At 53.6% G+C, this 12,638-nt stretch overlaps 1 protein-coding gene across 1 annotated transcript; it reads left to right on the forward strand.

Moving 5' to 3' along the window:
- The first annotated feature begins 627 nt into the window (after positions 1-627).
- On the forward strand, positions 628-12,608 carry LOC147203163 (PH domain leucine-rich repeat-containing protein phosphatase 1-like). The gene is made up of 17 exons (XM_086115520.1): positions 628-3,146; positions 3,641-3,837; positions 4,006-4,131; positions 4,240-4,388; positions 4,649-4,795; positions 5,114-5,341; positions 5,752-5,954; positions 6,813-6,873; positions 6,972-7,067; positions 7,938-8,093; positions 8,188-8,388; positions 8,522-8,684; positions 9,198-9,328; positions 9,413-9,529; positions 9,680-9,874; positions 9,958-10,195; positions 10,457-12,608. The coding sequence occupies exons 1-17, from the start codon at positions 1,589-1,591 to the stop codon at positions 11,531-11,533; spliced, it is 5,043 nt and encodes a 1,680-aa protein (XP_085971646.1). The 5' UTR covers positions 628-1,588; the 3' UTR covers positions 11,534-12,608.
- The last annotated feature ends 30 nt before the right edge of the window (positions 12,609-12,638 follow it).

A 12,638-nucleotide genomic window follows, 5' to 3' on the forward strand; every position in this document is an offset into this window, starting at 1 on the left:
AACAGCGTCACGTACTACACCAGGTGGAAAAGCTCAGACCGCACACATTTATGTCAGCAATGAGAAAACAGCCGCTGCGAGGGCCTTGAGCTCCTCAAATACGGAGAAGGGAATGTAAACATGGGGGGGCGGGCTCCAAAGTGGCTTGTGTACCGAAGGGGGAGGGGAAGGGACAAATTGCAACGTGAAACTTGAACCTGAAAGGCACGAGAGGAGCTCGAAGTGGGCAGATGGGAGGCAGGTAAAGCGAGAAGAAGCCAGGCCAAGTCTGTGCCGCCGCGATGGGGGGAGAGAAATGAGAGAAGGCGGGTTCCGAGTGGGCTCCGAGGGCAAAATGGAACCACCTGTGGTTAAAAAAAAAAAAAAAAAAAAAAAACACTTTGCAAACGGGTTCCGAACGTGAAGAGAAAAACGTAAACATGCTATTGTGACATGATGGACAAGTAGATTGCACTGCCGCAAGAATCTTTGACTTGTTTTTTTTTTTGGTTATATTGAATGCTCTGTGATGACTAGCTGAAACTTATACCATAACAGTAATTTTAATAGAAAGCAAAAGAAAGCTAGAGCGTAATCAATGAGGGGGCCAGGGGTGGTGTGCAGGGGGGCGGGGGGTGTCACAGCAGTTACAGCGTGCATCATACCAGCTTTGTGAAGTTCCAGATCCGAGCATGCTAGTTCAAGCTAGTTTAAGACTACCTTCTTTTTTATACCTGATAAAAAGTTCTGCTCAATCATGCCATGATCTTGACTGATCACTAATGCAAACACCAAATGGCACCAATTGATTTGTAGCCTGTAATCCCGTTTTAAAATAAAACTGTTATGAATGGGTGGAGGCGGATACACCGAATCTGTGCACAGTTATCTGATTTTAGCCCGACGGCAACTAGAATCTGAAATCGTGTCAAACGTGAGTGAAACGGTCATTGATGTTTCCTGCAAAGTGCGGCCGCCACACTACACCACTTGTTGCGCAACAGCGTCCCCACACGGGGATTTGTTGAACTTGATGAATGCTCGGTTACTTTTGACTACTGTATTGCCGGTCTCATGTTTGGGTAAGGGTGCTCTTTCTTCAACTGCCACTGAGACTTCTTTTCTCACTTGTGTTGGCAGCTTCTTCCACTCGTGTAACAACTAAATACGGCTTCCCCATGTTTACTTCGAAATCTGGGCTGCACTCGAATCGAACCGAGAGACGGTTCGAGGAAGCTGACTTGTTGTTGGGAGCATAGCTGTAACTTTCCGAGCCTTTGTGTGACCCTGAACGCACCACATCACATATGCAATGAGACCCGCCCTGCCGAGCTTGGAGCGTCTCTCATCCCAATGTCGGACAGACGAGGACTCGCCTTCTAACGCAGGCTTCCATGACGACCGACGAGAACCGCCTTCAACAAGCCGGTTAGCCGCCGCTCGCTCACAGCAATGGGATGATGTGGCCAAGGAACGATTTGCCAGAACGACGGAGCAGCACCTTAGCATGCTAGGCTAACGAGGAGAGCTAAAGGCTCGGCGCTCGCGTTGGCTAGCCTCGGCTCCCTCCACCTGCGGGCTTGTCGCTAACCGCGCCGCCGCTTCGGGGATGGAACGTGTGAAGGAACACGAGTGCGGCGCTCTTTCAACTTGGCAAGCACCACAGGGGACGCCAGAGTGTAATCATGACGGCGCTCACGCCAAATCGAGCGGATTCGCAGCTCTGCCTTCTGGGAAGCGACCATCCGTCGGGGAGGATGAAGCCGGAGGCGCCGAGGCAAAACTCTTAGGGAAGGGACTCGCCGCCACCTCCCTTCTCCAGATTGCCATCAGGAATGGGATCTACCAAAACCACGTCGCTCACGCGGCCAAGACCATCAACGTGCCCTCGGCGAAGTCGGCGAACGCGTACAGCATTTCGTCCGTCAGCAGTAACAGCAGCGGCACTTCGAGCAACACCTTGCTGAGCAAAAGACGCCAGCGGCACAAGAGGAATCTGTCGCTGGGCTGCCCGCCGACCAGCTGCTCTCCCGGCTCGCCTTCCGCCGAGGCGGCCAGTGTCGCCCCTTCGGCCTCTCCACTGAGCACCCTGAGTCTGGATCGCAAAACCTTCCTCAGGCAGAAGCAGTCAAAGCAGCTTCTGGCCTCTGACAAGGGATGGGTGACATCGGACCTTAAACGGGGCTGTATTCACGTCCACGACTGGCTCACGCCCTCCTACCCTCGACCGGTGCTCTGCACAGTGGATACTCTGGCCACAGAGGTGGTCAGCAAGCTGGAAGCAAGTAAAACCGAGGGTGTCTTGCGAGTCACTCGTGAAACTCTTGCGACTATTAATTCTTTCAAAGACCTGAACGGACAGATCGGTGACATGCGTCACGGGCCGTGGGATCCGAAAGACGTGAAGACGAATGAGGCTCCGTTGTTAAACAGCAGGACGGAGCGGCGTTCTTTCAAGTCGAACTTCGTTTCACATGGCGGATTTGCAAGTAACTCTTCCTCAGAGGTTTGCCTGAATGACATCGGCGCGGACGTCAACTCCGGTGCGGCTGACTGCTGCGGCGTGTACTCGGGATCAGATTTGGAGAACGGCACTTGTGACGAGGTCAGCCTCGGAGGACCCAAAAGCACACTGCGGCAGGACTCCCCGAGTGAAGGCGCAGGTTTGCCGACAGACTCGTCAGCATTGAGCCCAAACTGTGACAGTGCCACAGAGGGACCGGACCCATTGGAGAGCTCCTCTGATGAGATGGAGCTCGCCTCCTCTCCAACACCTTCTGCCGCAGAGCCGCTCCCGCACGCTCCGGAGCAACCGAAAAGCACGCCGGGAGATGCCGGCGATTGTCAAGATTCACCCGACCTGGCGAAACCTTCCTCCAAATGCCGCAGCGGCTCTCGGACTCGACCTCTGAGCGAGCAAACGGCAACGCTGCCCGACCCGCAGATGGATGCCGGGAGCAGGCGGTGGCCGGAGCAGATCAATACGAGCCCGACGCCGGCTCTCTTTGTCCAGCTGCACGGCAGCATTGTGCGCCGTCTGCGAGGGGACGAGAGGCCGCTGCAAATCTTGAATGAGTACCTCACCAACTTGGGCTTTGAAGACCCGTGGCGGGTGCAGGAGGAGGGAATGAATGCAGGCATCGGCAGCCTTATTCGCTTCTACTTTGGTGAGTACTGAGGAGAAAAAAAAAACTAATCACGACTGGATTTGAATTTCACTTCTGCTGATTTGCACTTGGTGTTTTTAAATTTGGGACGCCGAGCTCGGGGCCTCAAGGGCCTCCGTCCCGCCCGTTTGAGACGTTACGTCTCCCTCCTCCAGCAAACGGCCGCATTGCTGGAATGCAAAAAATGAGACCAAGATGAATCATTTCAAAACCTTTTCTATCGTTAATCGGACAAAAAAAAAAAAAAACAAGTGCGCACATAATCCTCAAACTGGTAAATTGGCCCCCCAAGGACGAGGCCGCTCTTGATACTCCAAACCACTGAAACATTTTAGGCCGCGCTCTAATTCGCAAGACGTCGCGGCATTCTCAAGCACCCGTTTCGGGTCTCGACAAAGACCGAAAAGGTGATTGCTTGGCCTCGTACCCGCTCTGAGAAAAAGTGTTCCCCGTGCATCCGTACGAGTCACAAAGCGTCCTCTCTCTCTTTGCAGGGAAGCCTCGGAGCGCGGGCGGTTCGGAGCGCGTGCAGCTTTCCGGGGTGTTCAACGTGCGCAAAGGGAAGCTGGTGCTGCCCGTGAACCGCTGGTCGAAACGGCAGGTCACCCTGAGCGGAACCTGCCTCATCGTGTCGTCCGTGAAACACGCCCACACGGGCAAGATCCACGTGCTCCCCCTTATTGGAGGCAAGGTACGCAGCTCAAGTCGACCGATTTCAAAGCGGCCCTTTCATCCTTCCATTTTTTTTTTTTTTTTCTGCAGGCGGCCCTCCAACGAAAGAGTTTGCGCTCCGCCTTTATATGTCTTGAGAATGAAAAATTCTTTGCTCTTTGCCCGCCGGCCGTTTGCTCGCTTGCAGGTGGAGGAGGTGAAGAGGCACAGCCACTGTTTGGCGCTGAGCTGCGCCGCTCCCCAAAGCCAGACCTACTATCTCAGCTTTGACTCCTACGCGGAGCGCCTTTGCTGGCACAGAACGGCCTCCAAGGTTCTCAAAACGTTTTCACCACCGGCCCCGTTCGAAACGGATCCGGGCCGTCTCACCGCACTTCTTGACCGAACCTCCTTATCCATGTGCATCCTCCGCTAACGCCAGATTGCGTCCCAGAGGGCGAACTCGGTCGACCTGTCGGGCTGCAGTCTGGAGGAATTGCCCCCTCAGCTGTTTCACAGTCAGGACCTCACGCATCTCTGTCTCAAAAACAACTTCATGTCCTTGGACAAAGGCATCCCGGCGCTGACCAGGTGAGTTTCCGCGAGTCATGACGCCTCGGCTGCCATGTTTTGGGCTCGAGAAACACCGACTGACAAAACGGTTAATAGTCTGCCGCAGTTTTGATGCTCACATTCGTATCCATCATCTCGCTATCCGCAACTTTTTTTTTTTTTTTTCTGCACTCAGTCCTGCCCGCTTTCCCGCACGACTTGTCCAAAAGTAGCGCCGCGGCGCCTCGCCGCGGGCGATCGATGACGGCTCTGCGGCATTCTGTCCTCCTTCACCGCAGGTTTTGTCAATTGCGAACCCTGAGTTTGTCGAACAACGCGCTGTCCGAGTTCCCGCTGGCCTTGCGCCACCTCCCCTCGCTGACCGAGCTCAACTTATCGGGAAATCGCCTTTCGTTCCTTCCCGCGGAAGTTGGACTCATGCACACGTAAGTTGACCGGACAGAAAACGTTTCAATCCTTCGGGATTCCATTTCGGACTGCGCGCTTCGGACAAATGCTCAACAGAACACCTTGAACAGCGAGCTTATGAACAATGCAACCTATCTAGAATTTTTTTCCTAATTGGCTTTAGCGCGTTTGAAAAAGCTGAGCAATTTTCAATTGGCCTTTTCATCCTTCCATTTTTTTTTTTTTTTGTCTGTATGGGGCCCTCCAACCCAAAGATTTGGACACCCCTGTTTGGAGAGCTTGGCAGGGTTGACCATAGCATGTTTCAAGAGAGACCGTTTTGTTTTTGTTTGCAGCCTGCAGACCCTCATTCTCGACGCAAACCGCCTGAGTTCATTGCCCGCCGAGCTGGGCTCCTTGAAGGCTTTGGTCTACCTCGGTTTGTCTTTCAACCGTTTCACTTGCACCCCGCCTGTCCTGGAGAAGCTAAACGGGATGGAGAGGCTGTGTCTGGCGGGAAACCAAATCTCCGTCGTGCACATGGCCGACCTGCAGTGCTTGTCCACTCGCCGTATCGATCTCAGGTCAGTGCCGCATTGATTGCGGACTGTTTGCATTCTTGCGTTGGCGCTCTGTCGGCGTGCTCATCTTCTGCCTCGCGGCCTTTTTGGACAACTTTTTACTCATTTGTTGTCGAATCGGAGTCCAAATGACGAGGTGAACTCGTGAGCACGGGGAATCCATTTTTGAGAGATTTCAAATGGCCTCAATTTGACCTGGACTCAAGCGAACTCAAGTCACCGGCGACTCGATGACCCGCGACTTCACTGCAAGTCCAGTCCAAGTGCTCCTTTGCTACGGAGAAGCACGCCGGCGGCCTCGTCGTGGCTCAACTCTTAATGCTGCGTTCCAAATAGAAATCCTCATGCGCCCGGTGTCACGCTAGGGCGTCGAGCGTATTGACCGACTACTGTTGACGTTCGCTATCGTACAGGCTGAACCGTCTTCAAAGTGTCACAGTGGGAGACGCCAAGCAGCTAGCCCACATGGTGCAGCTGGACCTCAGGGATACCGGTCTACGGGAGCTGGATGTCGGGCCTCTCTCTCAACTGGAGATTCTCTACTGCGACCGAAACCGACTCTCGCTCCTTCGAGTCAGCGGACGCGCCCTCAAGAGCCTGCAGGCCTCCCACAACGGTACGCCGCGCCCGGAAAGTATCGACGGCGCTTTGCTTTTTTTCCCCCACTTTGTGTCACCGCTCCATCGTGACTTTTGGCGGCGGCAAATGTATTCCATCAAATAAATGAGAAATCGGGTGGACGTTCGTATTCACGGCTGCGCGTGCCGTTTCTGCCGATCGTCGTACAGCTAATTCGAGTCCGCCTGTGGTAAATTCTCGAGAGCGAGATATAAATAAGACGATAGCTTTGGTTTTAGTTTCTAACACAAAGTGCACAGCAAGCAGGTCTTTAAAAGTTCAATGAAAACTTAAACAGATAAATGGCTCCCTAAAGGGTTCTACCTTACATAAGGTGGAGGGGAAGGGAAAGGGGGGCGGTTTGACTGAAATGTTAATGTTTCACTTTGCTTTGATTTAACTTCAAACAAAAAGCAAAGTGCACGATGTTCAAAGGCTCAGCAGTGGCTCTTCGAAATTTAAATGAGAAGCGATTTCAAATGAGGTTTCCCCAATTTTGAGATGATCTCTTGTTGGCCGGCAGATGAAGAGGGGGAAAAAAAAAAAGCTCGTGACAATGCCAGAATGTGATAAAATGCCAACTATCGGCCCGGCCGATAGTCGGACACTCCGCATTTAACCACACCGAAATATTTGTGCCAAGCTTGCGACATCAAAAGTCTGCCATGGCTGCCCATGGTGAATCGACGAAAGTCGGGATATTCACGTGCAAGTGATTCTGTGGCACATCCCCAGAAATGTTTTTCTTCATGTATATTCCATTTACCGAATGTGTCGGATGCCCTCTACGAAGACTTCCCTCTTCTATATTATCGTTGTTTCTTCAAGTTATCAATCTGTTTTTTTGTGATTACAGAGCTGGAAGAATTGCAAGTGCAGCCTGTCCCAGAGTATCTGACCGCTCTGGATTTGTCCTGGTACGAAGACTCGGGACAAAACATGATGCCCTGCTTACGGTGTCCGCGAGGCATCGAATGCCTGCTGAATGTTGACTTCTTTCTCTTTTTAAAAAAAGGAACAAGCTCGGCGTTGTCCCCGACTGGGTGTGCGAAAGCACGAGATTGGAACACTTGGACATCAGTCACAATTCTGTGACTGAGCTGCCCACGCGGTGAGTATGACATCAATTACAATGCGAACGTGCCGGGGAAAAAAAAAAAAAAAAAAAAGCACACGTCAATCAACACTTTCTTTCTTGAAACTGGCAACTGGGCCCGTGATTCGCACATCGGCGGACCTTTCAGTCGCCGTTCCCCTGCCAAAGTGGCGCAGTGGAAAAGAAAAGCGGAGGGGTGGGGGTGAGCTAAAAGCTAGGCTAAAAGCTAACCCCTTCAAAACCGGACGTTCCGAGTCCCTTTCTCGCCAAGTCCCGGTCACTCAAGAAAATAGATAAGCTGCAACTGCAGGGCACCCCTCGCAGTCGCCGTTTCGTGCGGGGATAGTAAAACGGAGACTCGGCTGGACTCTGGCATTGGGCCAGCAGACCAGCTTCGGAGCAGATCGAGCGGCGCGGTACACGTGCAGATAGCGCGCTAACGCCGAGCCACTCCACGTTGTTCTGGTGCGGAGAATCATCATGGTGGAATCACGAGTCAACTTGATGATGCGGTTGCTGGCGCGGGTGGGAGTGCAGGCTTGGGTGTAAAGTAGGGGGGCTCGACACACTGCCCTGAGGGGCGCCGGTGTGCTGAGGCGGATGGGGTTTTATTTTTTTTTAAATTTAATTTTATTTTTTGCGGTCCACACATTCCCCACGGCGTCCTCCATCACCCTGTTGGCCGTGTGAGGGGAAACGAATGAATAGTCAACACCATCAATCGATTCCAAAGCAGCCAACTCTGCATCTCACATTGCGTCGCCGCCAAAGAGCGTGCGCTGTCATCGAGCTACAAATCCAACACTAATTTTGTCGATTCAATGTTAAAAGTAGCCGACTCACGGGACGCAGGGAGCCCGAGCTTGATGTGTTTGTGCGTCCTAGGTTGCTGTCCAATGAGAACCTCCGAAAGCTGCTCGCGGGCTGGAATGCTCTCGGCCAGCTGGGCGAGAGCCCGGACGCATCGCAGCTCCAAGTCTTGGACTTGCAGCACAATCTTCTAAATGAGCTCCCCGACAATCTCTTCATCAAAACCCAGAAGTGAAGACAACGTTCTTTCCGTTTCTTTTGATTTGCTCCGCCCCCCCCCCCCCCCCCCCCCCGCGACGCTGATGTGTGACGGATTTTGTTTCAGCTTGCGCTACCTTAACGCGTCGGCCAATAAGCTGGAGAGCCTCCCTGCTGCGAGCCTTTCGGACGACACCTCAAGCAGCCTGGAGGAGCTCTACGTGACCAACAACGGCTTGACAGACAAGTGCGTCCCTCTCCTGACCGGACATGGCCACCTCCGAGTTCTGCACCTTTCGTACAACCGGCTGCAGACCTTTACTGCAAGGTGAAAACCACAACTACGGGAAAAAAACTCTCATCAGGGTGACTTTTTGGTTGTTTTCGAGCCAAACGTTCGTAGACTTTGCTATTATTTGCTAAGAACGCACATGATCGAATTGCTTTCTGTCCCGCCGTAGCAAACTGGCCCAACTGGAGCATCTGGAGGAGCTGGAGCTGAGCGGCAACAGACTGAGGTCTGTGCCCACAACTATCTTGAACTGTCAGTGCCTGCAAACGTTGTCTGCACATTCCAACTCTATCGCTACTTTTCCGGAGGTCCTGCAGCTGCCCGAGATCAAGGTTTGTCATCGCCATGTTGTTTCTTCACTTGGCGGGCCCAAAGTGTGTCTCGTATCACCGTTTGAGGGTCAAACGTCGCCAAAACTGCGTGCGCTGGATTCGGCGACTCGTTTTGATCTGACGTCGACCGTCGGCCACTCGTTTTGCTTCAGGTCAATATGTAAATTGCCGCTGAGTGGTGTAATCTATATGTGGGGACTAAACAATGTCCTGCGCAGACTCGACCCGCTTACATAAGGCATTTTGGAATTGGGGTGTTCTCATCTTGATACTTTGGCAAAAGTGGCAGAATCCCCTCGTGGGAAGAATACGCCGCTAACAATATTGCTGGCATTTTCCACGCACATAAAAATCATCCAATTGAGCAAAATAGGACGCATTCCTCGACACCGAGACAAAAAAAAATCATCCCATGAGATGACAAGTCTGATAGCTGAGCAAAGGGGGGGGGGGGGGGGCGGAGGGTCCGGTGTGATTCACGCCACGGGCCTCGTCTTTCATTCCCAACGTCAGTGTATCGACCTCGGCTGCAACGAGCTGACCGAGATCACGCTGCCTGAGGCGCTCCCCCCAAAACTTCAGGAGCTGGACCTCAAAGGAAATCCCCGCCTCAACCTGGACCACAAGAGCTTGGAGCTTCTCAAGTAGGAACCTTCCCAGCACAAAACCATGAGCGCGGTCCTTCATTTATACCCACAGACACAAATGTGTCCTCCTTGTCCGTGCAGTAATATCCGATGTTTAAGGGTGGACCCCTCCCCGTCGGCTCCCAGCGCCAGCGAGTGTCACGGAGCCCCTGCGGTCCGGAACCACGGATACACAGAAGCCTCCGGAGTCAAAAACAAGCGAGTCTTTTCCCTTCTCGGTTCATCTGCTCACGAGGCTTTTCAAGTTTCTCGGGCCCGTTGACGTTCAGTGCGGCAGGAGATGGAAATTGGGTTTCTCATTAGTGGATCCAGTTTAAAAAAACATTTTTTCCCTTCTGTTCCTGTCAGGTTGTGTGTGGCCGCGCTCGCGCCGGACACCTTCTGCGGAGTCCGCGAGGCGCTGTACGGGGTTTTTGATGGCGACAAAAATGCGGAGGTGCCTTACCTGCTGCAGTGCACCATGGGCGACGTGTTAGCCGAGGAGCTCCAAAGGGCTCCGAGCCAGGCAGACTACATGACCAACACTTTCCTCGCCACGCAAAGGTCGACGAGCGACCGCTTCAACGAGCATTGCGAAACATTTCCGCAGCGGCGTTGGAACCCAGCGCGCCGTTTCTTTGCCGCAGGAAGCTGGGCACGGCCGGCCAAAGGATGGGCGGATCCGCGGCGTTGTGTCACGTCAGACATGAGCCCGTGCCTCCCGCCGAAAACGGCGGCGGCTTCACCTTGACGGCCGCCAACGTGGGCGGATGCCAGGCGGTTTTGTGCCGAGATGGAAAAGCTATGCAACTCTCCGCCGTCCACAGCGTCCGAGAAGAACTCGAGTGCCGGAGGGTCCGACAGCACAACGCCATCATCACGGAGGTAGCGATGAACCCCGCGCTCCCGGTTGACGCGCGTCGTGTCGGATGCCTTTTCTCTCCGACCGAAGCTTACTTAATTTCCACCGAGCATCGCGGTTTGTAACATTTACATTATTGCTTGGATCTCAATATGATCCTCCGCGCAACATCAATGCCATCGTGTTCTACCAGCCATGGAAAGTCAAGAAACGTGAACTCGCTCAGTGAAACGAGTTATTAGCCGCGGGCGGGGAAGCACATTCGTTCTTTTCTCTCTCCGCAGGACAATAAAGTAAGCGGCGTCAGCGACTCCACCAGAATGATGGGCTATTCCTTCCTGTGCCCGTCCGTGACCCCCCGGCCACACGTCTCCACGGTGACGCTCACCTCGCAGGATGAGTTCTTTCTCCTGGGCAGCCGAGGGCTGTGGGACGTGTTGTCTCCTAGCGAAGCGGTGGAAGCGGTCAGGAATGTTCCGGACGCGCTGGCCGCCGCCAAGAAGCTCGTGACGCTGGCTCAGAGCTACGGCTGCTCCGACAGCCTCAGCGCCGTCGTGGTCCAGCTCAGTATCCCCGAAGATTGCTGCTGCTTCGGCGAGCTGCCGCCCGCACCTCACAGTCCAGGTTTGCGTGCCCATGCGCGCGCTGCTCGCCCCGACTTGGGGAGCGGCGACATACCGCTGCCGCCGGCCTCCTCGGGAACCGCGAGCGAGTTGAGCGCCTCCGAAATGAGCCTCGAGGTGGGCGCCACGGTATCATCCAAAGAGCCTCCGCCTCAAGCCGAGCCGCCGCCGCGCCAGGCGAGCCAGCCGGCGCGAGTCGCTCACGGCGGCTTCCAGAGGCGGTTCTCCGGCGCGCTGTCCGACAACGGGCTCGATAGCGAGGACGAGGAGCCCATCCCGGGCGTCTTCTCCAACGGCAGCCGCGTGGAGGTCGAGGCCGATGTCCACGGCCTACGTGGCCGGGAACCGCCGCAAACGCGTTCGCGCCCCGGCGCAAGCGTTCCTCCATCCTGCGCTTCCGGTCATGAGCCTTCGCCTGCGGCCGTCGCGCCGCCCTCCCCCTGCCTCGGCGGGGAGACCCGGTCGAGCGCCCTGGGCCGTCGGGCTCGAGCCAACGGTTCGGTGGCGTGCCAGGGCAGGAGTCAGGACCTCATCGAGGAAGCGGCAGATGCCCCCGTCAAGAAGCAAGGGGGATACTTTGCTGCTGCCGCTCAGCCGGACCCTGACGACCGGCTGATCATTCCGCCGGAGCTGGAGGACGAAGTGCGACGGATCATCCAACGGCAGCAGATGGAGACTCGCGACCAGCGAGAGGCCGCCTACCAGAAACCCGCCGACCATTTCGTCACACCGCTCTGACTCCAATGCTCGCTATTTGCCAGTGTGTCACTTTCTCATCTTGGAGTCCACCTGGAAATGATTGAATTCATTTGCGCTGCTTCCTCAGAGGATTCAAAAGTGGACCAGAGACTGTTAATAAAAATTTAAAAAAAACTCTTTTCTCCTCTTAACATTGTGCCCAACAAAACGCAGTGCAATTTTTGTCCCACTCGTATTGATTTCGGCCGTCTTTCATTTCAAGAAGCATTGAAAATGCTTTCCAAGTAGAAAGGTCATAAAAAATCTTTGCAGTCATATGCTCTTTGTGCCCCCCCCCCTCCTCCACACACAATAATTTAAAGATGGCGTTCTTCGGAATGTTGCGTTGATGGAATATGAATGAAGCGGCAAAATCCAGCTTTTTTTTTTGCCGTCTCACGGGGAGGCCATTTTGCCGCTTGCTGTCAACTGAAGATTGAATTGAATCCAACTTTATTATCAAATGTGCTGTATGTATGTGTAACATACAGCACAGATGAATGAAGATGACATCACAGTAGCTCAGGTGAAGACCAATCGCCAGCTTTGGTCATGTGTCTTGGGCAAGCGGAGCTTTTCGGCCCTTGGATTTCATTTTCAGTCGACAGCAAGGGTCAAAATGGCCGCCCGCTGAAATGAATGAAAATCAGGTGCATTTTGCTGCTTCAGTCATAATCCACAAATGCAGTATGGATCAAAATGCAGGGTTAAGACCTGGGGGGGGGGGGGGGCACATGGAACTTACTTTAAAGATTTTTTTTCCCTTTAGTCCTGTTTTTTTTTTTTTTTGGTACGTTGAGGCCAACGGCACTCTTTTGTGGATGTCAACTAACTCCGAGGGGTTTATAGTACTTTCCAGTGACCTAGTCACCAAAGCATGCTCATTTTCTCTGCGAGAAAAAGCAATATTTCACCAGGCTGTTACTCCGCGTTTGTGTTCTGAGGTCTGCCGCAGTGGTGAGTGAATGTCCAAGACGACGATGCTCCTGTTCTAACCAGCACATTGAATGTTATCGCAACAGTTACAACTGGACGAGAAAGCTACTTTTCTAAATAAATGCAAGTTTTCATAGGATTCCGTGTTGACAGATTTTTTTTTCCCCCC

The sequence above is a fragment of the Hippocampus guttulatus genome, chromosome 7 (assembly GCF_054856545.1).
Source record: "Hippocampus guttulatus isolate MCC_2025c chromosome 7, RoL_Hgut_1.0, whole genome shotgun sequence".
NCBI lineage: Eukaryota > Metazoa > Chordata > Actinopteri > Syngnathiformes > Syngnathidae > Hippocampus > Hippocampus guttulatus.

What these genes read in the sequence shown, in the direction of transcription:
- LOC147203163 (XM_086115520.1), top strand. Translation starts at nt 1,589, where the DNA reads ATGGAACGTGTGAAGGAACACGAGTGCGGCGCTCTTTCAACTTGGCAA. An exon ending in CCTTATTCGCTTCTACTTTG is followed by an intron (nt 3,147 to 3,640) that starts GTGAGTACTGAG and finishes CTCTCTTTGCAG; the next exon opens with GGAAGCCTCGGAGCGCGGGC. An exon ending in ACTTTCCTCGCCACGCAAAG is followed by an intron (nt 9,875 to 9,957) that starts GTCGACGAGCGA and finishes TCTTTGCCGCAG; the next exon opens with GAAGCTGGGCACGGCCGGCC.